The sequence below is a fragment of the Salmo salar genome, chromosome 21, assembly GCF_965601325.2.
Source record: "Salmo salar chromosome 21, fSalSal1, whole genome shotgun sequence".
NCBI classification, from domain to species: domain Eukaryota; kingdom Metazoa; phylum Chordata; class Actinopteri; order Salmoniformes; family Salmonidae; genus Salmo; species Salmo salar.
In genome coordinates, this window is record NC_138311.1 from 22,246,382 (window position 1) to 22,273,832 (window position 27,451).

At 39.9% G+C, this 27,451-nt stretch overlaps 1 protein-coding gene across 6 annotated transcripts in view; it reads right to left on the reverse strand.

The window, feature by feature from the left end:
- gulp1a (GULP PTB domain containing engulfment adaptor 1a) overlaps positions 1-27,451 on the reverse strand; it is a 167,372-nt gene that overhangs the window by 11,432 nt on the left and 128,489 nt on the right. For 3 of the 6 annotated variants that reach the window (XM_045704528.1, XM_045704531.1, XM_045704530.2), the window contains one exon: positions 15,316-15,397. In XM_045704528.1, the coding sequence (XP_045560484.1) occupies positions 15,316-15,343 (28 nt within the window). In that variant the 5' untranslated portion in view covers positions 15,344-15,397. Of the gene's footprint in view, positions 1-15,315; positions 15,398-21,595; positions 22,026-22,105; positions 22,587-27,451 lie in introns of those variants that run through there. The other 3 variants (XM_014164434.3, XM_014164425.3, XM_014164433.3) reach the window with 3 other exon arrangements.

Genomic DNA, 27,451 nt, shown 5'->3' on the forward strand with positions numbered 1-27,451 from the left:
GAAATAAATAATCTTATTAAATACTTTTTTCTTTACATAGTTGAATGTGCTGACAACAAAATCACACAAAAATAATCAATGGAAATCCAATTTATCAACCCATGGAGGTCTGGATTTGGAGTCACACTCAAAATTAAAGTGGAAAACCACACTACAGGCTGATCCAACTTTGATGTGATGTCCTTAAAACAAGTCAAAATGAGGCTCAGTAGTGTGTGTGGCCTCCACGTGCCTGTATGATCTCCCTACAACGCCTGGGCATGCTCCTGATGAGGTGGCGGATGGTCTCCTGAGGGATCTCCTCCCAGACCTGGACTAAAGCATCCGCCAACTCCTGGACAGTCTGTGGTGCAACGTGGCGTTGGTGGATGGAGCGAGACATGATGTCCCAGATGTGCTCAATTGAATTCAGGTCTGGGGAACGGGCGGGCCAGTCCATAGCATCAATGCCTTCCTCTTGCAGGAACTGCTGAAACACTCCAGCCACATGAGGTCTAGCATTGTCTTGCATTAGGAGGAACCCAGGGCCAACCGCACCAGCATATGGTCTCACAAGGGGTCTGAGGATCTCATCTCGGTACCTAATGGCAGTCAGGCTACCTCTGGCGAGCACATGGAGAAATGCCACCCCACACTATGACTGACCCACCGCCAAACCGGTCATGCTGGAGGATGTTGCAGGCAGCAGAACGTTCTCCACGGCGTCTCCAGACTCTGTCACGTCTGTCACATGCTCAGTGTGAACCTGCTTTCATCTGTGAAGAGCACAGGGCGCCAGTGGCAAATTTGCCAATCTTGGTGTTCTCTGGCAAATGCCAAACGTCCTGCACGGTGTTGGGCTGTAAGCACAACCCCCACCTGTGGACGTCGGGCCCTCATACCACCCTCATGGAGTCTGTTTCTGACCGTTTGAGCAGACACATGCACATTTGTGGCCTGCTGGAGGTCATTTTGCAGGGCTCTGGCAGTGCTTCTCCTGCTCCTCCTTGCACAAAGGCGGAGGTAGCGGTCCTGCTGCTGGGTTGTTGCCCTCCTACGGCCTCCTCCACGTCTCCTGATGTACTGGCCTGTCTCCTGGTAGTGCCTCCATGCTCTGGACACTACGCTGACAGACACAGCACACCTTCTTGCCACAGCTCGTATTGATATGCCATTCTGGATGAGCTGCACTACCTGAGCCACTTGTGTGGGTTGTAGACTCCGTCTCATGCTACCACTAGAGTGAAAGCACCGCCAGCATTCAAAAGTGACCAAAACATCAGCCAGGAAGTATAGGAACTGAGAAGTGGTCTGTGGTCCCCACATGCAGAACCACTCCTTTATTGGGGGTGTCTTGCTAATTGCCTATAATTTCCACCTGTTGTCTATTCCATTTGCACAACAGCATGTGAAATGTATTGTCAATCAGTGTTGCTTCCTAAGTGGACAGTTTGATTTCACAGAAGTGTGATTGACTTGGAGTTACATTGTGTTGTTTAAGTGTTCCCTTTATTTTTTTGAGCAGTATATATATATATATATATATATATATATATATATATATAAAGAACGAATCAAGAGAATCTAAGACAAATCCAACATAAAGAAATGTAACTTTAACCATCCTTGGAAACAGATACGGCCAACTTAAAGTTATGGGAATTACATTGTAAAGGCAGTCGACAAATTTAATTATTTAAGACGATTATTCATAACTGAGCCTCTGAAGCTCCAAAATCTAAATCTCTCCAGGAACTGAGTTAGGAAGTACATCTGTATCTTTGTAGCGACTGGGTGTATTGATACACCATCCAAAGTGTAATTAATAACTTCACCATGCTCAAAGGGATAATCAATGTCTGTTTTTTTATGTCTGACCTACCAATAGGTGCTCTTGTTTGTGAGGCAATGGACAACCTCCCTGGTCTGTGTGGTTGAATCTGTGTTTTAAATATCACTGCTCAACTGAGGGACCTCACGTATGTGTGGGGTACAGTGATGTGCAATAATCATGTTAAACACCATTATTGCACATAGAGTTAATCCTTGCAACTTATTATGTGATTTGTTAAGCAAATTTATACACCTGAACTTATTTAGGCTTGCCATAACAAAGGTGTTGAATTCTTATTGACTCAAGACATTTCAGCTTTTCATTTTTTATTAATTTGTCAAAATAAAACATAATTCCACTTTGACATTATGGGGTATTGTGTGTAGGCCAGTGAAAACAAATCTCAATTTAATCCTAATTCAGGCTGTAAGGGGTGTGAATACTTTCTGGAGGGGCTGTATGTCTGAATGAAGTGCAAAACAATTATACCTGCGAGTGGCCTTGAACAGCATTAAACCTGTGGAGGCCTGGTCATTTAGATAGAACCTTTCCCAACAAGCCAATGATGTGAATTAAAGTACCTATACCATAGCCACAACATCTCTGACCAACACAGCTGACCCATCTGCTAAGCAGTGACACAGCACTAGCTCTATCCATAACCACCATATTACTTATCATCAAAGAGTGAATGAGTGAGATCAATCTCCTGGTAGTGCCTCAGGGTAGTGCTGAGCGATTAACCAAAGTTTCTGGGGATTTTTGGTAACAACTAATTGATCAAAGTCAGTTTAATTACTTGAATTTCATTTAGTTCATTCTTATGTGAGCTCAATGTGCTGTGTCTCTAGAGAGAAATCAAATAATTCACAAGATAAATTAAGACAAGAGGTATGTAGGTCGGTGGGCTGACAGGAGTTGTAGTTTTCATTAGGGAAACGTTCAAGCTAGTTCAGCACAGAGACGTGGCAATTAACTACAATGACCATAATCCATTGTGCCTGTTCTTCCCTGATTGGACAGAGACTGATAGCCTACACACAGACCACATGTGAGAGGAACATACACAACACAACAATGAAGTTGCTCTACCCGATTGGTAGTTGGTAATAAGCAGTCTTCAAAGTATGCCATATGTATTTTGAAGAACTAGTAAAATTATTTTGTAAGACAGCTCTGCAGCATACTAACTACGTAGGATGACCCAAAGATGGTATTAGGAGCACAGAGATAACGTTAGATGGTTGTCTGCTGACAAGCTGTTACTGCCTGAGCAGAGATGAGATGACCAAAAAATATAAAAAAGAATAAAGTTGTCAAACAAAAACTAAGTAATATACACAACTGAAATATTTTATTATTTTATAGTAACTTCCTCTTTTTCTATTGATGTTTACCCAATGTGAACCTGACAGAGACAATGGAATGTTTTCAATGTTTTGTGTCAATTGAATGTTCACTATTTTGGGCTTAAAAGCTCTAAAAATCTTTTTACTGTAACGATTTCATAATGCATTTAATGTTGTAATTATTTTTTTAAATTGAAACCGAAGTCAAAAACCGTGATAATTTTTTTATAACCGAACCGAACACTCCCTTCCCCCCCAGTCACTGTAAATTCGAACTATGATGATTTGGGGCAGATCCAGAAGTCACTGCAGCAGAGAAGGCAGGAAGCCAAGACACTTTTTCTATGCGTCAGCACCCAGTCTTGATTAATTGAGGCTTCCCCACCTCTCATGCCCACTTCATATAAAACTGCAAAAGGCAGACTGGATTGGCACCGGGGGGAAACAAGTTGATGGGGGAAATAAAGCGCTGTGGGCATGAGAGGATGCGTCTGAGAGTCTGAAGGTCCGTTTCATGTGGCGTGTGTGTCCTGAACATTCTGAAACAGTGACAGCTTTAAGTTTACATGTCATGTCAAAAGAGGTGCCTGATGGAGACTACAGGGGATGATGCATCTCAATGCTTCATTCCTACAAAAAAAACTAACTGAGCATATTCATGTAGCTAGCTTGACTGCCTATACAGCACCACACAAGTAAAGAGATGATACAGTAATACAGAGCTGGATTAAAATAGTATCTGTTTTCTTTCAAATATTTTAGATGTGCTTTACTGAGCTTGCCCGGCACAACGACACCACTGTAATTGTCCAAATAGTACAAACCCTGCCCATCTGGCACTCCAGACCCGCTCAAATCAAGCATATTTCAAAGTATTTCAAAGTAATCAAACAATAATAGTACATCAAAGCTAGTGCTTTGTGTGAACTTAAAACAAGTGCATTTTCAGAACTACAGTTAGTAGTAAAGCCTTCTGGAGTTCCAGACGGACGAAGCCCAAGCCTGAGCTCATTATCTCCCCTCTATATATATTCACTTTAATGAATTACACAGGTAATGTTATCTGGGACGGCAGCAATGCATCGCTCATGGGCCAGGCTAGCCATTGCCAGCACTCGGCTCATACAGCAAAACAATGTCCAATTAATCTCCCATTTGTCTCGTTTAGAGTTCAGCTGGATCGATCAGTACGCTCCGGGGGACTGAAGTCTAAAATACCTCCAGCAGTATTTAAAGCCTCTAGATATCCGTTTTAATTAAATGGAGCGGACAGATACAAATGGTTAAACATTAAGGTAAAATAAAATACAATGGACCTCCTCCAACAATGCAATACAATGAGGGGAGCGTACTTGCCAGTGAATCGGACTCAGAGTGGAGACCGTCCTTGTGTTCCTTTTGCACTTAGATTTCCAACCATCCTCACCTTGAGGGTAATGAAGATACTAAGAATTTTGTCTCAACAGTCAATAATGGTTTCATATTTATGTTGCACTGATCTCAAGGCCATTTTGAATCATATTTAGACATTTTCAACGTATGTTGTTTGTTGAAGCTACAAGAGTAAAGCCTTCCATTATCCCAAAGGTTACTCATCATCATCCTTCCAGAGGATGACTCAAAGTTCAGAGTGAGAAGAGCACAACTTTGATTTGCTCAATCAAGAGAAAGCCCTCTAAACCTTGTAAGCTTAAACCTAATTAGCATACACTGTATAGGTACAGTGATTGCAGCACAATTGCTTCGATAAGGTTGTTCAATGCAGGAAACAGTAATTCACCACTGCATTCTATCGAGTCAAGACTGACAATGAGTTTGCTGGGTTTGCAAACCCTTAGTCAAGTCCGTTTGCTCAGGGTTTCCCCAAACTCGGTCCTGCCCCCCCCCCCCCTTTTTTTCTTTGACAGGGAAATTATTAATGAGCATGTCTCCTTTCTGGAAATGGTTCCAGATTGGTTTTGTTTTTTGCCCTATTTAAATAATCAAAACTTAATGATGAAGTTATTTATTTCAATCAACTGTGTAGTGCTAGGACAAAGAGCAGTGGTTCACATCTAAAGCTAAGGGAAATGTCATAGGCTAGGTAACATTCATAAGTGTCACAATGACATTAAGGCAGTGCCCTTTGAGGGAACCATTTCCAGAGAGATGCTCATTAATAATTTCCCTGTCAAAGAAAAAGCAGCTTTTGAAAAGACAGTAGCTGTATAATGAATGACCCAAATGGTTTATAGGGAACAGCTCTGTTGAAAAAATATATATAATAATTTTATAGATGACCTCTGACATTTATCTACAGGTATACTTGTCATCTCTGGGATGAATGGCATTCCAAATAAAATGGGACTTAACAGGCCCCAAACACATTTAGTACAATCACTCTTCCATCCCCATAAAAATGCGAGCATATAATAGTTGTCAATAATTTTTACAAGGCACAGCTCCCTATATTACTTGTCCAGCTGCCTCATTTGTCTGCTGGTCAGAGGAGTTAAGCTAAGCTCAAATGGTTTAGCACCTCTGATACTTTGGTTTACAGCTTGTCTGGATACTAACTGCCAAGGTGGTCCAGTGAAATTGAAAAGCCTCGTAACCACTGCAACAAATTGTTCACATCTGTTGATCTCCAAATGACAAATCAAGGTAAATAGTAGTGGATTTTCAGTATGCCCCCATATTGTTGCGAGTGTACACAATCTCACATTTAATTTGTTTCTAATCCTCCCCTTCTTGTCATTCAATGGATATAAAACAATCTGGTGGACTGCCCTGATGTCTTACTCCCAAGGCATTGATGATTACATAAACATATATTTCCTGGCCAATCCAAACACTTATGATGCCTCTCTGAGGAAGTCAAACTGACATATTTTAATAAGTATAATGTGACCCTTGTTTCAAAGGAGGTCATTCTCTGAGCACCATGAATAATTTTGACATTATATTCATTATATGGAAAGCCCATTGTTACAAGGACTGAAGTCAATTCCAATTCAGAAGTGGAATAGCACATGGAATCAGGATCAAAACTGCCCCACTCACAGTATCAACGCTGAATAAAACAAATTGTGGACTGAAATCTTAGCTATTTCTGAGTTAGCCTATGTACATTATTTTCCTTCCTGGAAAATGGAAATGTGTGTGTGTATGTGTGTGTGTGTGTGTGTGCGTGCTTATGCACAACATCAACATACACCAAAGCCTATCTTTTGTTGTACACTTTTCCAAGACTGTACAGTACTTTCCATTTTATTACTGCTCTGCAAGTCTCCAACTCTCCATAATCATCTTCCTCAAGGAAAGCTGAATCCAACATCATCACAAGACCACCCAGTCATGTCTCCGGGCATCAGGAATAAACATAGGTGATAAAAATGATCAAAACCCCTCATGGCAGCACTTGCTAGATATGATCAACTCAACAAAACACATAAATAAAGGCCCCCATGTTGTTACCAATGACAACCTCCAGATTGTCAACCAAACCTGTACCAGAATGATACTAGTATTACAATGACAAAAACATCAAATAGTTTGATAAGCATAATCATTTGGTCAGTTGAACACAATGCTTCATAACGGGACATAACTGTGCAGCCAGACATGTACTATGGTTCCTTTGTGATTCCAAACATCCTCTTGCTTTCATTTATCTCTAAATCACAGCAGTCTTGTCGTTCAATGTTCAGCGACTGGTAATTGGATGCACAAGTCCGGAAAGAAATTGACGAGAGAGATTTGTACCCAATTATTTCTCTGTCATCATCAGATACAAAAGTGTCTCTGTGCCACGGGCCCCTGGTGACTACAGGATAGCCCGTTTCACTTGGAGACACAAGTATATTTTAACCTGTTGAGTTTACAGTTGCAAAGTCTTAGGAAATCTTTGCATGGATGATATAATCATATACCCTGAAAATTGTTGCTGGTGGACATAGAGATGTGTGTATTATTTCAATTTGCACCTCATTAGCTTAAAGGTTAAGGTTAGCATGACCGGGTTAGCCACATGCGGCTTATGCCGTTTAAAGGGATATCTGCATACTTCATTATTATTATTATTTGGGGATAGCAAATTCAAACCTACCATTTGATTCTGGTAAGGTCAAAGATGTAGGATTAAAAGAAAAACACACATACAGTAACGTTGAAAACACTTGCAATGTGTTTGATGAATCACATGCACTACTTTGATAATTTGGTGTCTTTCATACATACACATACTGCATTATACAATGAGTTAAAACAACCTCATTTTAACGCAGTCTGAAAAGTGGGAATTGCTTGTATTGACACCAGGCCTGGGTTCAAATACTACTTCAAATATTTTCACATACAGTGCCTTCGGAAAGTATTCAGATCCCTTGACATTTCACACATTTCGATATATTACAGCCTTATTCTAAATTTGATTTTTTTTTTAAAAACATATCAGCAATCTACACACAATACTCCATAATGATGAAGCAAAAAAGATTTTAAAAAAGGCACAAATCTGGGGAAGGGTAGCAAAAAATATCTGCAACACAACCATCTCTGCAGCACTCCACCAATCAGGCGTTTATGGTAGAGTGGCCACTCCTCAGTAAAAGGCACATGACAGCCTTTTGGAGTTTGCCAAAAGGCACCTAAAGACTCTCAGACCATGAGAAACAAGATTTTCTAGTCTGATGAAACCAAGATTGAACTCTTTGGCCTGAATGCCAAGCATCACGTCTGGAGGACCATCCCTACGGTGAAGCATGGTGGTGGCAGCATCATGCTGTGGGAATGTTTTTCAGCAGCGGGGACTGGGAGACTAGTCAGGATGGAGGCAAAGATGAATGGAGCAAAGTACAGAGAGATCCTTGATGAAAACCTGCTCCAGAGCACTCAGGACAACAACCCGAGGCACATAGCCAAAACAACACATGAGTGGCTTCGGGACAAGTTTCTGAATGTCCTTGAGTGGCCCAGCCAGAGCCCAGACTTGAACCCGATTGAACATCTGTAGTGGAGCAGGTTGAGCAGGTTGAGAGCTTCAAGTTCCTTGGTGTCCACATCAACAACAAACTAGAATGGTCCAAACACATCAAGACAGTCGTGAAGAGGGCACGACAAAGCCTATTCCCCCTAAGGAAACTAAAAAGATTTGGCATGGGTCCTGAGATCCTCAAAAGGTTCTACAACTGCAACATCGAGAACATCCTGACCGGTTGCATCACTGCCTGGTACGGCAATTCCTCGGCCTCCAACCGCAAGGCACTTCAGAGGGTAGTGGGTACGGCCCAGTACATCACTGGGGCAAAGCTGCCTGTCATCCAGGACCTCTACACCAGGGGGTGTCAGAGGAAGGCCCAAAAAATTGTCAAAGACCCCAGCCACCCCAGTCATAGATTGTTCTCTCTACTACCGCATGGCAAGCGGTACAGGAGTGCCAAGTCTAGGACAAAAAGGCTTCTCAACAGTTTTTATCCCCAAGCCATAACACTCCTATACAGGTAACCAAATGGTTACCCGGACTATTTGCATTGTGTGCCCCCCCCCCCCCCCCCCCAACCCCATCTTTTACGCTACTGCTACTCTCTGTTCATCATATATGCATAGTCACTTTAACCATACCTACATGCACATACTACCTCAATGAGCCTGACTAACCGGTGTCCTTATGTAGCCTTGCTACTGTTATTTTCAAATGTCTTTTTATTGTTGTTTTATTTCTTTACTTACCTATACACACACACACACACACACACACACACCTTTTTTTCCGCACTATTGGTTAGAGCCTATAAGTAAGCATTTCACTGTAAGGTCTACACCTGTTGTATTCGGCGCACGTGACAAATAAACTTTGATTTCATTTGACATCTCTGGAGAGACCTGAAAATAGCTGTGCAATAACGCTCCCCATCCAACCTGACAGAGCTTTAGAGGATCTGCAGAGAAGAATGGAAGAAACTCCCCAATACAGGTGTGCCAAGCTTGTAGCATCATACCCAAGAAGACTTGATGCTGTAATCGCTACAAAAGATGCGTCAACAAAGTACTGAGTAAAGGGTCTGAATACTTATGTAAATGTGATATTTCAGTTTATTTTACATAAATTAGCAAAAATTTCTAAAAACCTGTTTTACTTTGTCATTATGGGCTATTGTGTGTAGATTGATGAGAAAAATCCATTTTAGAATAAGGCTGTAACGTAAAAAAATGTGGGAAAAGTCAAGGGGTCTGAATACTTTCCGAAGGCACTGTAAATTCGAAGTAAGTATTCAGGTATTTTAATGTATTTGGAAATAAACTTGGAGAGTACATTGTATTTGAAAATACTCAAATAGCCTGATTCAAATACACTCCCCTGCATTTAACCCAGGTATTTGAAAATATTATTTGAAAATATAGCTGCGAGCAGCAATGAATGGGGTTCACAGGATGACAGAAAGGACACAAGATCAGTTGGATAACAAAGCAAGCACTCTATTGTGTAGGAATTCTTTCATTAGGTGCAATTCTTCATGAGAAGAAAATTGAAGTATTTTTTGCATATTCTAGCATTTTAGCATCATCTTCAAATGCATCAACGTTATCAACTCTTTAGGGACTATTGTGATGAGTCCAAAGACCAAATTTGGAGTGAATCTGACTATTAGTCCATGAGAAGATTTAATATGATTATTTTAAGCATTAGGTTTACATAGTCAAAAAAGTGAACTGTTAATAGTTCCTTACATTTAAAAATATGAATACCAAACTTAACATGGTTCATCATGGTAATGTCTTTGATGACCCTAAATGTTTCAAGTTGATAGGCCATTATGGAGTCAATTTACAAAGGATTTAAATGGCCACGTAAAATCAGATTTCCTGATTTATCAATAACTCAGCCATCTCTTAACCAATTCCTTAGCTTTTCTCAACTGAAGTTAAGAGATGTACCGTGGGCCTACATACCGAATTGGTGTTATTTGGACTTATGGTTCATGAGAATATGTTTTTCAAAGGTTTTCAAAAATGTCCAAGATTGGTCCTTATTGGTCCTTGAGGCAAATTTGTTAAGCTTGAGGAAAGACACCTACATACTTACAAGTATCTAGGTCAAACAGGGCAGTGGATATGAGGGTTTGAAACAGCTTATAACAGCACCACCTATAGGCCATTGTTGCACAAATATGTCATTTACTTAAGTATTCACACCCCTGAGTCAATACATGTTAGAATCACCTTTGGCAGTGATTACAGCTGTGAGTCTTTCTGGGTAAATCTCAAAAAGATGTGCACACCTGGATTATTCTGTACTATTCTGTACAGGCTTCCTCTTTTCCCTCTGTCATTTAGGTTAGTACTGTGGAGTAACTACAATGTTGATTCATCCTCAGTTTTCTCCAATCACAGCCATTAACCTCTGTAACTGTTTTAAAGTCACCATTGATCTAATGGTGAAATCCCTGAGGGGTTTCCTTCTTCTCCGGCAACTGAGTTAGGAAGGACGCTTGAATCTTTGTAGTGACTGGGTGTATTTAATAATTTCACCATGCTCAAAGGGATATTCCCCGAGTGTTGCAGCGGTCTAAGGCACTGCATCTCAGTGCTAGAGACATCACTACAGACCCTGGTTCGATTCCAGGTTGTATCACAACCGGCCATGACTGGGAGTCCCATAGGGCGCCGCACAATTGGCCCAGCGTCATCCGGGTTATGGTTTGGCCAAGGTAGGCCGTCATTGTAAATACGAATGTGTTCTTAACTGACTTGCCTAGTTGAATAAAGGTTCAATAAATAAAAATAAAATATTCAATGTCTGCTTTTTTTAAACACTATTACTACACACAGAGTGAGTCCATAGAGACTTACCCCAAAACACTCACTGCCAAAGGTGTTTCTACAAAGTATTGACTCAGGGGTGTGAGTAGTCTCAAAGTTAATGGATGTGAACTGTGAGCTGGAAACTGACAAAAGCTTTAGTATTACTAATCCATAAACATGACAGAAAGCAATTGCAAGTGTTCCCATGTCTTATCTGTCCTATTTGAGAGATATAATTCACAAACTGAAATTAGCTATTTAGCATTACCCATATCAATTAGTCTAGCTTTAAGATATGCTCTATTATATGTGGTTGACAGTTTATTGTTATGACATTATTTTACATTACGTGAGCCACCACATGGAAATGCCAACCCTGACTTGCATAGGTACGTGGTGCCAAACTGGATCAGAATATCTACTGCTTTCTCCGTCAGGCAGGGGACTGCTTCCTGCTGCACAGAATAATTATAAGCATTTCATAAGTGTCAAAGGCTTTTATTGACAATTACATGAAGTTGATGCAAAGAGTCAATATTTGCAGTGTTGAACTCTGCAATTTGCCCTGGCATGCTGTCAATTAACTTCTGGGCCACATCCTGACTGATGGCAGCCCATTCTTGCATAATCAATGCTTGGAGTTTGTCAGAATTTGTGGGTTTTGTTTGTCCACCCGCCTCTTGAGGATTGACCACAAGTTCTCAATGGGATTAAGGTCTGGGGAGTTTCCTGGCCATGGACCCACAATATCGATGTTTTGTTCCCCGATCCACTTAATTATCACTTTTGCCTTATGGCAAGGTGCTCCATCATGCTGGAAAAGGCATTGTTCGTCACAAAACTGTTCCTGGATGGTTGGGAGAAGTTGCTCTTGAAAGATGTATTGGTACCATTCTTTATTCATGGCTGTGTTCTTAGGCAAAATTGTGAGTGAGCCCACTCCCTTGGCTGAGAAGCAACCCCACACATGAATGGTCTCAGGATGTTTTACTGTTGGCATGACACAGGACTGATGGTAGCGCTCACCTTGTCTTCTCCAGACAAGCTTTTTTCCGGATGCCCCAAACAATCGGAAAGGGGATTCATCAGAGAAAATGACTTCACCCCAGTCTTCAGCAGTCCAATCCCTGTACCTTTTGCAGAATATCAGTCTGTCCCTGATGTTTTTCCTGGAGAGAAGTGGCTTCTTTGCTGCCCTTCTTCACACCAGGCCATCCTCCAAAAGTCTTCGCCTCACTGTGCGTGCAGATGAACTCACACCTGCCTGCTGCCATTCCTGAGCAAGCGCTGTACTGGTGGTGCCCCGATCCTGCAGCTGAATCAACTTTAGGAGACGGTCCTGGCGCTTGCTGGACTTTCTTGGGCACCCTGAAGCCTTCTTCACAACAATTGAACCGCTCTCCTTGAAGTTCTTGATGATCCGATAAATGGTTGATTTAGGTGAAATCTTACTGGCAGCAATATCTTTGCAGGTGAAGCCCTTTTTGTGCAAAGCAATGATGACGTCACGTGTTTCCTTGCAGGTAACAGAGGAAGAACAATGATTCCAAGCACCACCCTCCTTTTGAAGCTTCCAGTCTGTTATTCAAACTCAATCAGCATGACAGAGTGATCTCCAGCCTTGTCCTCGTCAACACTCACACCTGTGTTAACGAGAGAATCACTGACATTGATGTCAGCTGGTCCTTTTGTGGCAGGGCTGAAATGCAGTGGAAATGTTTTTGGGGGATTCAGTTCATTTGCATGGCAAAGAGGGACTTTGCAATTAATTGCAATTCATCTGACCACTCTTCATAACATTCTGGAGTATATGCAAATTGCCATCATACAAACTGAGGCAGAAGACTTTGTGAAAATTAATATTTGTGTCATTCTCAAAACTTTTGGCCACGACTGTACTCCATTATATGACAACAATGCCTTGCAAGTTGACTTACTTTTCCACTTTCAAAGCACTGAAGCATTCTGCCCTGTTCTGAAAGAACTCCCTGGGTTTACCATGTTGTGCCTGGATGTTTGGTCAGAATGTGTCGTTTTATTAATTTGTTCGTTTTGAGAGAATCATTACTAAGCACTTCCCCACACAAAACACATTATGGGCGCTCCTTGTTATTTCTCAAAGTTTGTATGAAAGAGACAAAAAGTCATCACTGTATTTGCGTTTCATGACGATTGAGCTCAGTCAGAACTTGTGGCTAGCAGGAGTCAATTTCATGACAGCGGAGAGTGATGGCGAGTGGGAATAACAAGTCAGTGGCTTGAACGATATCGCTGCAGCGTGTGGGTCGCGGAGTGATCTTCAAGAAAACTGCAGAAAAAAAGATCCGGTAAACAGTGAAGTGCATGGGCATCTCAATCTACCTCTCCCACCCGCACAGCTGCCAAACTGAGCAGAGACCGCTGATAAACAGAGAGCGCAATGAACCGAGAGCGCAGTTGCACTTGGCCAAATCAATTCCAGTAATTAATCAAATAATTATACATTTACGTCGCGACCAACCATTAACAGGTCACGACCCATACTTTAAGAAACGCTGGTTTAATCAATTTTGAATTCAGGCTAACACAAACAAATGTGGAATAAGCCGAGGGGTATGAATACTTTCTGAAGGCACTGTATTTAAAAATAATATTGGTACATTTGATCTAATCAAGATATATTAGTGTTTTATTTTTCATGCATTTTTTTTTTTTTTTTTTTTTTTTACAAATGTTATACTTTTTCTTCCACTTTGACATTATAGCATTTTATGTGTGTGTATCCCTGACAACAAAATGACCCACTTTGTAAAATATGGAAAAAGTCAAGGGGTGTGAATACTTTCTGAAGGCACTGTATGAAAAGAGGCAGTTATCTAATTGGAATTCATCAATGCCTTATAGGAACAGCATGATAACGTCATACAAAAATTATGCTCAGTATGTAGTCAGACAGACCCAACAAATAACTTGCATATTAAGGTGAATGAGGAACAGTAATTTACTTTGTTTTCTTTCTTTTTACAACCACATTTTGGCATCAGTTCAAATGAATAAATATAGGATGAAGGAACGTAGAAGAAATAAAGAATATTTTCTAACTACTAATTATAACAAAGTGATTGACACAGGTCTGCAGCAACTTTGCTCATAGGACACTAGAAATATAGATGCAATAATGCTAATTCCCAAATGCAATTGTGAAAGGATTAAAGTCCCAGTGTTTAAAGAGTACAATGAAGAATCTGTGCTAAAACATTCTATCTCAACAGGAGGCTTTTAATAACCACCACAAATGCATGCGTGCTGAGAGTGCAATATCGACTCAACATATTGATGAATAGCTAGCGATGAATCTGCACAGTCATGCACTGTAATGAGACCTGGAAAATAAAATTATAATCTGGATAAGAAACTTTTGAGCAACTAGATCTGTCATCCTCTTTTGTGTTTCTGTACCAAGCCCTATTCTTAATCAGTTATGAGCAATGCTCTGGTAATTAATGGTTGTCTCCAAAAGCCTTGTGTTCTGTGTCGGTCTGGTGTAAAATATTGGTTGTGTTCGGGGAGGGTTGGGAGGGACCGTTGTCCTTCGCTTAAATGGCTTTAATGCCCTCTTTATGCCAGATGGCTGGATGCGCCTCTGTAGTTCTCTACAATTACACAGAACTGGACTGTGTGCAAGTATGTATGGAAGCATTTGTGGGCCCATCAGTGCGAGAGACGGGGAATGGTAACCGGGGCCACTGTGTCTAATTCACTGACTACTTTCTGAGTCAGCTGTGAAGCCATAACTTCTCTGTTATGCCCAATCTTTCAATAGACTCCCTAAACGTGCCCTCCAGAGTCTGAGTTCAAAATATGACAAAGTATCAATTTAGATTCATGAGAAAGTAAAACCTATGAAAAAAGGACAGTAGCAGCAGTAGCGGAGCACCTTAGCACCAAGCTGTATTTTAATATCATCCATGAAAGGGAAATCTAATCTGAACCAGGAGTAGAGATCTGCCTAACCTGATAAGTCTTTCTCTCCTCATTGGGTGCCTGACAGGGCTGAGGTAAATTTTAAAACTGAAATATCATAAGAACACTCAGGGCCACCTGGGCCCAAAAATTGTCCAGCAGGGTCTTTGGACATTTCCGGTTCTGTTGATTCATGCGAGTGGAGGGAGTTGGAGTGGTAGGACAGATGGCAAATACGTAAAGCTGTTGTTGCGAAACCGCAGTGGTTACGTCAGACATTTTCAGTACGACAGTGCACATGTAGATTACGTAGTTAGCTCCAGGTATAAGAACAAGTAGCTCACCGAACATGCACAATCATAATATGAGCGACGGCGTGGAGAAACTGGGCAGATGGGGAACAGAACTAAAATCTGTCTGAGTGCTTACCTTTTTTCCTGTTAAAGGCCCGGTTCATACTGGAAAACCTTGCGTCTTTGTGGTCCCTTCTGTGTATTTGCCAATACTCCACCTCAGGAGGGAAAAAAACAGAGTTTTAGAATCGTTTAAAACCTCAGGCCTTCAACAAACAAAACCTGGAAAATTTTACTAAACAACTGGCCAGATGTCAGCCTCTGCTTTAGGAAACCCACCCTCTCACAGAAAGCTAATGTTTAGTCAGTCAGAATATACGCCAATGAAAACCTAAACCGACCAGCAAAACACTTTGTATTTACCTTTGGGTTAAAGTGATTTACCATCTGAGTATGGGAGGTGACCATTTTTTTTATTTTTTATGGCTAGACTTGTTAGTAGGATAATTTGTCATTGTCAATTTAGCACACTAAACATGACAAAGATGTAAATAATTCTACCACTGCTGGTCATTTTCGTAGTACCAGTGAATATTGCTTGAGAACATTTTCTGGAAAAGGTTTTAAGACTTAGGACTGTTTAAAAGATTTCTCAGCCACATGTCGCATTACAGTCTAATCTTCCTGGGAGAAAGGCGATATATGCTTGTCGATGGCTGCCTGAATAAATCAAACCAAAGTAGATGCATTACTGTAGCAAAACATCAGTTCTGATATCAGCAAAGTCAGTTTTAACCTTCACATAAAGCAGAGTTATATGCTGTCATATTCTCTGCTGGATATACATGTATGAACAGTAAATAGACATGGCACACTTTGGTTATCTACATGTTATCTCTGACCATTCACTGATAATCCCAACCAAGTGACATCTTTGTTGGGATTAAGTGTATGAATGAAGATGTTGTGAGAAACATCAGGTGAGCAGCCAATACATTATGCATGCAATAAGGCATTAACAGCACATAGGCTATAAACTGTTTTTGGTTTGAATGATAAAACCAACTCTCATACAGATAGCCAAATAAGTAAGTTCTGCCTCAGAATAGGTTGACTCAATTATTTTGACAGTTGCTATTATTTTTTATCTCTTTCCTTATATATAGTAATTAAGTTCCTTCTAAGCCAATTTATCCTTTGCTTTAAAGTGATTTAAGAAAAAGGTAGAAACTAATTTCTTATTCCACTTAATTTTCCTTAAATGTTTTCTCCTTCAAAACCTCTCACTCTGATAAAACTTAAATAGAATGAAGTACTGATTTAACTCTTTATTCATTAGGTAGGCTATATGTGATTCAAACATATTCTGATAAACCATGAGAATCACGAGATGAGGAAGCATTGGAAAAACCAACTCTCATAAAGTAAGTTACTGATCATTTCTGGTTCTGGTGTATCTTCAAAAGGCCAATTTCCTAATTTTCTGCTAAGGAAACAAATGGAATACCTCAGATGAGTTCCAAGGATACAAATTACTTTATTGTCCACACATACGAGCAATTGTCAATCAAACAATATAATTTAAATGTCCACTTGAATGAAAAGTCCACTTTAAAATAATTACGGCTCCTGTCTTTGTTATGTATCCTTTCGATACAACGGAAGGATAAGATCTTCCTTTCTAGATGGAAAATGTCGCATCGAGCTACAGTACCGTAAATTCCGGACTATAAGCCGCAACTTTCTTCTCTGAACCTTTTTCTTTGAACCTCGCGGCTTAAACAATGATGCGGCTAATATATGGATTTTTCCCGCTTTCAATGTTTTAAAAAAAAACAAACACATTCTGTGACGTGCTCAGTTTTTTGGCGGCATGAAGCTTTCATTAGACCAATGAAATTGCCGAACGGGTTAAGGTCAAACAACTTTTTTGTTTACTGTTTAGATTAAATCGAGCGCTCTCAAACTTCCCATCATTCTGATTACGGTAGTCATTTTGTCACCCTCATCATGGCAAAGACACAGAGAAATGCATATGATGCAGCTTTCAAGTTGAAGGCGATTGATCTGGCTGTTGGAAAAGGAAATAGAGCTGCTGCACGGGAGCTTGGTCTTAATGAGTCGATGATAAGACGTTGGAAACAGCAGCGTGAGGAATTGACTCAGCTTACTGCTCATTTTTATTTTTTGTTACAAGACGTGTTTCGTTAAAGCCTATTTATTTTTGTTACAAGCCGTGTTTCGTTAAAGCCTATTTATTTTTGTTACAAGCCGTGTTTCGTTAAAGCCTGTTTATTTTTGTTACAAGCCGTGTTTTGTTAAAGCCTATTTATTTTTGTTACAAGCCGTGTTTCGTTAAAGCCTATTTATTTTTGTTACAAGCCGTGTTTCGTTAAAGCCTGTGTAAAGTTCATTTGTTTCAATGTACCGGTAGGCACCTGCGGCTTATAGACATGTGCGGCTTATTTATGTTCAAAATTATATCTTTTTTTTAATTCTGTGGGTGCAGCTTATATTCAGGTGCGCTTAATAGTCCGGAAATTACGGTACTCTTTCAATGGTGAATTGTATGCATTGCAATGAGGATGACACTGACCATTGTGTGTAACGCATCACACTGAAGAGTTCATGGGCAGGCATATACTTTAGTAACCTTAATCAGATGCTCAACAGAGATTGCATAGGATGAGTAAGTGTACTGTATAGGCCCTGAAGGTGATGTATTTTATTTGACACTGCAGCAGGCCAAGAACATACTTAAACACGTGCTATACCATCTTCTGTGACACTAGCAGATATAATATGTAGCATATACTGTATATAAAAATGCTTACAATAGTCCAGCTAAAGACAGTAGTTCCAGGCATTTCTCTTTTCATAAGTTGAGACAAACTGACAAACTCTAACTTCAGAAAGGACATTTTTATTCGCTGACATATGCAGAGGAGCATTGCAACATTCAGGATATAATGACTCTTACATGCGGGGGAGAAAATCACATGTCTAGCTCTGTGAATAGGTCTATGATTTCAGAGCTACTTTTTAAAGAGTGGTGTGGTGCTAAATACACTGGGGCTCACGCAACACAGGAGTCTGAAGAGAGAGGACAAACATGCTATTTGACAGCCAGACCTGAGAGACTGAGCTGTTGTACAATAATAAAATGTGCTAATAGTGATAGAAATCAGAGAGCAGTAATGTTTCCATACTCCATGTAGAGAGTAGTCTCAAAGTTAACGCATGTGAATGGTGAGCTGGAAACTGTTACGAAAGCTTTAGTATTACTAATCCATGAACATGACAGAGTGTTGACACAAGTGTTCCCATGTCTTATCTGTCCTATTTGAGAGATATAATTCACAAACTGAAATTAGCTATTTAGCATTACCCATCTCAATTAGTCTAGCTTTAAGATATGCTCTATTATATGTGGTTGACAGTTTATTGTTATGACATTATATGACATTATGTGATTTGCCACATGGAAATGCCAGCTCTGACTGACTATTGTGTAACACATTATGAAAGGAAAATAGTTTTAGTTTAAACAGAACTATAGCACCAACACCTCTTTAATTTCTGTAATTACACAGCAACACACTTCCTACAATAACTATGTAGCTAAGGATACTAGGATATAGTAAAATTGATAATGTGAAATAGACAAAAAGATGATGCAATTAGACAAGCAATTATTATGATTTATTTTTTCACAGAGACAACTTTATTTCACAAAGGTCTAAAACCACATTGTGATGTTGGGAGATGTTTTCTTTCTATCTATAATGGTCCTTCAGGGGGCAAAGTTCAACTGAAATGAGCTATAGAGTGTCAATTGGGATTTTTTCAAACCAGTATGCCAAAACAGAATAGCTTTGCTGCTTAAAAAGACAGCTTGTGTTTGTTTTTTTACTGGCAAATATTGTACCCGCGTCAGAGCAATGCAGAGTCAAATGAACATGGGCAGCAGCCATGTCCACAATTGAGGGGAGACAGGGCAACCTTTCTGCACTTCTCAACACGTTAGACATAAACAATAGGCTTGGCGCCAAGTCACTTATTTATATCATCCCGAGCATGATGAAAATGGTACCAAAACTGCTTTATATACAGTCTTTAGGGGCCTTAAGCAGGTGATGTCCTGATTAACAGGGGAATATGATTCATTATGGTTAGTCTAATTTAAGAGTGGTAGATTGAAACAGCCCATTCAATATCTGGAGTTTCTGAGAAAACATCAGTTTTTCAAATTTACTTAAAGGTCCAATGCAGCTGTTTTTATCTTAATTTCAAATAATTAAATCATTTCTGAGTAACAATTTAGTACCTTAATGTGATTGTTTTAAATTAAAATAGCTTCTTAGCGAAGATACATTTCTCAAGCAAGAATTTTGCTAGGACTGATTGGGAGTGTTCTGAGTGGGGAGGGGAATGTTACCAGGCAGGCCAAAACGCCATCCCACCAAAACAGTCTGTAATTTCAGGCGGTCATTTCAAACAGCTCTTACACTAAAAGGGCATTATCAACATTTCCACAATTTCACAGTATTATTCCAACCTCAGTGTGGTGATATATATAAAACACAGGCGAATCATGTTTTTGACTGCACTGGGCCTTTAAATAATAGCCTACTACGATCAACAGCGGACACCTAGACAACCATATGTATCATTCACTGGAGTGTATGGATTGATTACTCTGTAGACCAATGCTCAAGGGAAAGTGTTCCCTAAGTGCTGTCCCTGTACCTTCTCTCTCCTGATCATGATCTTAACCAATAGGACTTTAGACCCACAGACCACAGCTATAATAACAACTTTTCACCTCAACCTACTTCTGCAGGAAGTCATTTCTTTCAGGGATTAACCTTAAACCAACTCATGGCATGTGGCACCACGGTATAATACCGTAACTAATCAAATTAAACCTAAAGTATCCCGTCCACGATAAATAAATAAAAATGTGCACTAAACTGAGCATGCATAAAGCTATATTCAAGTTCAAGTCAATTGATTAAGAACTGGGCTACACTTTACAGTGTATTCAAACACACACTTACAGCATAGTGTGAGCCCTAATTCCCTTTTTCCCAAAACTCTTCCAAGTCACACTGCAGTATTATGTCATTAAAGGTGAGAACTCCGTCAAAATAATGTGCCATGGATAGCTGGAGTAAGTGGCTGTATCTGTCTATTCAAGTGCCAATATCCTTTTCTCCCCCTTTCCTTGTTGGCTGTCTGTTCATGCCAATATGTTGCCGCATTACTGCCTATAATGCCTACAACTACACCATTCCATTTTGAATACGTCGGGACTAAGATACACATGACCGACACTCAAGTGGAGTCACTATTTCAGCAGAATCATATCAGTCAACCCAATTCAAAGTAATAACTTTTCTTCTAAATGACTGACTGCAAAATATAATTATCCAGAGGCACAATTAAGTGCTAGCCTATATCTAACAGCAACCACTAAGGGAATATAGGGGAGCAGACTGCAATACCCTCTAACAGTGGATGTTTTCTTACTATAGTGTTGGACTGTGTATGCCTGGCTGTGATGTCACTCCTTATGATTGACAGAAGCTGTGTTTGCTCTTTTTAATGGCTTCCTGAGCTGGTGATTCACCCTGTCTTGGGAGAACCGTATCCCCAGTCTTAGCACAGAGTCTCAAACTTCCCCACTGCTATTTACCATCTGCAGTGCAACTGTGTGAGCATCGAGGTCAGGCATGTTTGAGCCCACGGTTGCGGTAATACACAGCCGTCTGGAGAATCAGGCAGTCTGAGTAATGCTTATTTTCACAGGCCGTTGCTCAGGTTTCAAATTCCCTGAGAGCATGCTTGTAACATAGCCTATAGCCGAGAGTGTTAGAGTGAGAAGGAATGGATTGCACCCGAGGAACGCCAAAGACCATAGTTCACAGTACGCTCACATGGACGAAAGCATCTGAAGAACCACTGATCCTCGGAGCACTTACAGTAGTGAATAAACACCATCAGGTCTGATAATCAAAGCAAATGGAACATAAATAATGCCACTTGACACTTTAGGGGCATGGTTAAACAGTTTAAACAGATCAGTGTACAACACACAGTAAAAGTTATATTAGTTGGGAGCAAAGATGTGCAAACATATAAAGCTCAATGTTTGAAAGACTACAACAACAATCAATTCAATCTTTCAACACTAATAACATACCAGAATGTATGTATTTTGCATTACTGCTACATAATGAGGCAAACACTTATAAGCAAATGTTTCACTAAACGTGGCATAAACTCATTTATGAGGTTTATCATTGGCTATTTGCTCAGACAAACATGTCAGTTGCGCAACTCAACTCCAGTAACACAAACAGTTTGAATTTAGGTTGGGAAACAAACTTTTGGGAAACAAAAAATATACCTACTTTGACCCCAAGGAACAAGTAATCTCTCATGCCCAAAAAGCAATCCGCAAACAAAAAGCAGTGTGAAAACATGTGACACTTTATGGAAGAAAAAAAAAAGAGTTGAAAAACCCAAAAGTTTATGTCCCCTAGAAAAGCCTCTCTAGCAGCCGCTAATCTGAGCCATATGCATAGAAAGGCATCCAGCTTTTGACATGGGATGAAAACACGCACTGCAGTCCCCTAACATAATGCCACTCGGAAAACAACAATGCTTCTTTGTTTCTGCACTCGCTTTCACCCACTCTGGAATTTAGCTTGCTAAGCGCAACACGTTAGACATTGCCAAAACAATCTGTTTATTAATTTAACCCAACATTCCACAGTTGAATCAGCCGGGATCCTAAACCAAGCACAGCAATCCTTAACCCTGTTGCCAAGAGGAACGAAAATAAGAGAGTGGCTTTAGAGTGGTATTACAGAAACATGCAAAGACGACCAAGCAGCAGGACCAAAATAAAAGTGACTTACTTGCTTTGAAACCGTGTGGAATACTGAGAAGAAGGAAGTTCAAGCACAGTCTAATAGTTTTCAGCTGTGGACCAGATGGAGATACATTCAGGACTGTGGTAGAGGAGATGATGGGTTTGAAAAACTCCAACAAGGGCTTTTTTACAGAAACATGATAGCTGGATTTCAGAGTCAAAATACCTCCACCCACAATTTATGCAAAAGTTGTTTTTTTGCTAACTTTTCTGGGAGGATGTTAAAACAACGCCAGCAAAAATAACTGCTTTCTAAAGAAAGAGGAAACATACCAGAGGTGACCTATAACATTCCAGTGGTTTCAGTCCAAACTGCAAATCTCTTTGACTTATATCACTTTTGGAGAGACATGCCAATATCTTTTTGTCTTTCGATATTCAAATCACCATGTAATGCGCCTGAAAAGAAACCCTGAATCTATAAAAAAGCAAAAGAAAATGCTTCGTTTTGAGAATTGGCGAAGACAATATCCTGTGAAAAAGTGTTTCCACTGCGGCTGTAGAAATACTTGAGCGTAGGAACAGTGGATCCTAGCAGCTTGAACTGTGCTATACCTTTGTGAAATCTGACACTTCCATGTCTTATTCAACGCTTGGAGATGAACTGCTCATCAGGCAGAATAACACATCGCTGAAACTGACAAACAAACACCATTGACCAAAAACCATTGTGTTTCTTATTGGTGAGAGGTCCAGGTTATCTGACATTAGGGTCCTTATTCAATCAAAGCTGGTAACCAGGTTTCCTGGGATTCTTGCACAGCAAGTCAGGTTCGAAAACAAACCCAGTTTACAGTGTGAAACAAAAAGAAACAAAATTGCATGTTAAAAGCCTTCTCGCTCTTGGGAACAAAATGTTGGATTTGATCTACCCCCGAATCCTGTGTATTGGTTTTGATTGAATACAGGCCCCAAGGTGTTGCCATGTTTGTTTTGGCTGGGAGTTCCCAGGTCTCTGATTTCTGACTACCATTTAAAACAGGAAGAGACCTGTTCTCAGGATTCTGAGGTTCTGTTCACAATTTATTTTCCTAACGCTTTTCTCTGTTTCGCCCTCTATCATTTCATGTTTCGATCTTGTGTGGACAGCTGGGGTGAGGTAGAGTGTTAAAAGGTTTCGGCAGACATTTTCCAGATCTCAAAGTGGAGACCCTTCAACACATTGCAAAGTATAAGATCACGTATGGAAATAATTTACAGCCATTATTACAAATCCGCAGACACCAACGCACCTTTTCTGTAAAGTTAAAAGATCTCATGATTAACTGAACTTTTAGTGTCTCACCACATACCACATATCACACACCACATATCCCTGATACAGTCAAAAATACTGCATCTATGAGTAAAAATATAAATGACTATGACCCAAATAACATTTACTCCCAACACTACAGTATAAGACTTTTCACACTTTTTACCGGGACAAACAAATTAACATTTGTTGTATAATTTCACTGCAAGAAATTCATAATTTCAACAGGAGTTAATATTATATTATGCTACATGTGAGAGGTTATAGGCTTACAGTCAGTGTCCGTATTTCAGTTAGTATTCCATTTAACGATATGTTTTTAAATGAGGAATATTCTGTTTATTCATGGATACAGGGATACTCGTGAACGGGATATCAAAGTTGCATGTAAACATCTTATCCCGAATAAGACCTTAAGCGGGATATGAGCTACTATCTGGAATACTGTGCACATCTAAATTGGTAAGTATACCATCTAAACCGCTCTGAAATATATTTTACCTTACCAAAAATATTGTATTTTCAGCTGTTTGAATCTGGTGAACAAAACCAAAAGTAAAAGACAAAAACTCAACTTAAGAACAGGAAGCATAGAATAGTGCACAAAGAACAGATCTACCGCTTCTTAGACTTGCTTTCAATGAGAATGACAGACCTATAACACACATTTCTATGTGAATTTGGTCAGGTCGCCCAAAAAGTTATATATTGCAGCTTTAAGTACTGCCACATAGTGATGGTGGATACAGTTACATATCGGGATTCTTTTTTTTTGCGCTATATCGTATAGTTTTGAAAACATCACAATATTATTTTTGGACTAGTTGGCAGAAGTCTAGTATTTTTCTTCATAGCTTGTTCTCCATCGTCTTTTTAAATTGGGAGACAATTTGTTTTCACCACTTTTATTTCCATGACTGATCAAAATTCATTTTCTCTTGGCTGTCAATTGTCCTGCCGCAGCAGGAATATGGTGAGCAATATGTTTGGAACATCGAATCGCAATAAAATCACAGAACCAAAACGCAATACATATAGAATCATGAGAATCGCAAAGCATATCATATCGGCACCTAAGTATTGTGATAATATCGTATTGTGAGGTCCCTGGCAATTCCCAGCCCTACTGCCACAGCAGCATAACATTTGATTAACATCAATATCAGTCTGGTTGGCTGATACGCACACCAGAGAGAGGCAGAAAGACAGATCGGAGCGGCTACATCAATGACCCTCGCTCCAACCCAACTCCTTGTCTTCTTCAGTCGGCAGCAGCAAAACTAGTAGTCTAGACTCTAACCATCATATTCTAAAATATCCTGCAAACCACTAGCCAGCCAGCCATATATCTTGAGTTAGAAGATTATAAATATTATATTATGAAGTTATTATTTAAGGGCATTGAAGATAAATCAAAATCAGTAAAAACAAAACATTGAGCTGCTAACTATTACATTTACATCAATCATCAACATCAATGATCAGCTGATAGCCCACACTCTTTTCCCGACGTCAGTCATGAACTTAAGAGGCACGGTAAATAGCTTGCTTACAGTTTGTGAAGAGTGAGTGTGTTGTCATAGATACAAATAGGCCTATGCTCCAAAATGTATTTATTTTTGCTACAGAGGCAATTGGTATGTTACACGTTTCGAGATATGAATTATGAAAGTCGTTTTGGGGGTGCCCTTTTTCAGTTTGAGGACCTGCCCCCTGAAAGGTCTGTGGACGGCCCTGTAAGACACGGTCTCGCTTTCTAGACAGCTCGAAAGGCCAGAGTGTCTAAGTCGAAGTGTGAGTCGTGTGACTGGCGAATAAACAATATACATTTTTATAAAGACCGGAAATGTCAGCTGAGTCTAATTCTAGAGTGCAAACAATGTTTTGGTTATGAGAGGCCAGTTGTCAGGAAACCCATTGATACACTCACTCGGTCATCACACGTTGCATGGCCATGACGTCAACCGCAGGTACAACAATAAAACACACTCACCATCTGTTTACACTTTGGTTTACCACAGACATGGGAGACATTTCGTGAACTGCAGATATATTTTGGTTGAGCAGTTTCCGTTGTACAATACTCTACTACACCAAGAAAGCAAACAAACATGTTTTTATACTCTTATACAGGAACCTGTGTACATATTTTCCACATAAACTGACCAGGAGCATTTGGGCTTTGATTTTGTTTTCCGCCCCCCAGTCTAAGTCTTCCACATAAGTCAACAAAGCCAGCCCTTTCCTGAAAACTGCAAGCACATCTTTGAGGTAAGGCTTCAGCTGTTTCAGCTGAGCATTTGTTTTCAACCATGGTGCGCTACAGGGCAGGAAAGGTTGTGTTAGGTCTTCATGTCACAGTCACAAACTAGAGCACACAAAGCAGAAAAAGGAAAGCTAGCTTATAGTCACGCGGTCTTTCTAACTATAGTTTTAGATAGATGGAGGCTATGCTCCTTGAAAAACATGTCCTTAAATAAAGCAAACAAAATGAAAGTATAAATATTAGGAGGGAGAACATTTTTGACAGCTGAGCCAACTGTTGATTCTGTTCAATTGTACAAAATGTATTGAAATCAAACTTCATAGACAATGATATTGTGCATACAGACAAGCTGTGGCCCATTATGTATGCGTGGTCCTGCAAACTCAAATATCTGCAGTCTTCTTCGCAACGCAAACCAACACTAGTCCTTCGCAACGCATACCAACACTAGTCCTTCGCAACGCATACCAACACTAGTCCTTCGCAACGCATACCAACACTAGTCCTTCGCAACGCATACCAACACTAGTCCTTCGCAACGCATACCAACACTAGTCCTTCGCAACGCATACCAACACTAGTCCTTCGCAACGCATACCAACACTAGTCCTCTGCAATGCATACCAACACTAGTCCTCTGCAACGCATACCAACACTAGTCCTCTGCACATGTCAGAGTTACTCAAATAATATGCTGTGTCAGGTATTATTGCAGTGGTGGAAAAAGTACCCAATTGTCATACTTAAGTAAAAGTAAAGATACCTTAAAAGATAATGACTCAAGTAAAAGTGAAAGTCACCCAGTAAAATACTACTTGAGTAAAAGTCTAAAAGTATTTGGTTTTAAATGTACTTAAGTACAAAAGTAAATGTAATCTCTAAAATATTGTTAAGTATCAAAAGTCAAAGTATAAGTATAAATCATTTCAAATTCCTTATAATAAGAAAACCAGATGGCACGATTTTCTTTATTTATGAATATCCAGGGGCACACTTCAACACTCAGACGTCATTTACAAACAAAGCACTTGTGTTTAGTGAATCTGCCAGATCAGAGGCAGTAGGGATGACAGGGGATGTTCTCTTGATTAGTGCACAAATTAGACAATTTCCTGCTAAGCATTCAAAATGGAACTAGTACTTTTGGGTGTCAGGGAAAATGTATGGAGTAAAAAGTAAAAGTAGTCAAAAATATAAATAGTAAAGTACAGATGCCCCAAAAACTACTTAAGTAGTACTTTAAAGTATTTGTACTTAAGTACTTTTCACCACTGTTTTATTGTCTAGATAGAAACTAGAAAACACTAATTTATCCAACGGTCACTAGGGATTTGGCTGCATCTCCCTCCAACAATAAAATATGACAGCCAATCAGATAGAGTCATCCACTTCCCTGGGCCAATTCCCAAGCAGCATAAGCAGTCCTGAATGCTCGGAACAACAACTGGTTTCCCCCACATCCAAAACATCTTATGGTTAATGGCAAAACCACCATCTGCTGGGACTGTCTTATTTTATCAATACACAGCTGTTGTGTCCAAAGCTTTAGGCTAATCCACCACTTCCAGAACAGTGAAATTGAATGTAGGCCTGCATACAGAATTCTCAGAGAATGTTAGTGTCCATTACATGGAGTTGATGTAGCAGAGGGTTTATCGGCTGCTATTTCTTGATGGAATAATTTGTCTAGCTGGCTGCTCTGCTATGGAACATAATGAGGGAGGAATGTGAGAGAAGTAAACACTGTGAGGAGGAAACCTAATTGGCAATTAGCAGTAGTTTAGGAGGGAACCCTGGACTGGAGGTGAACC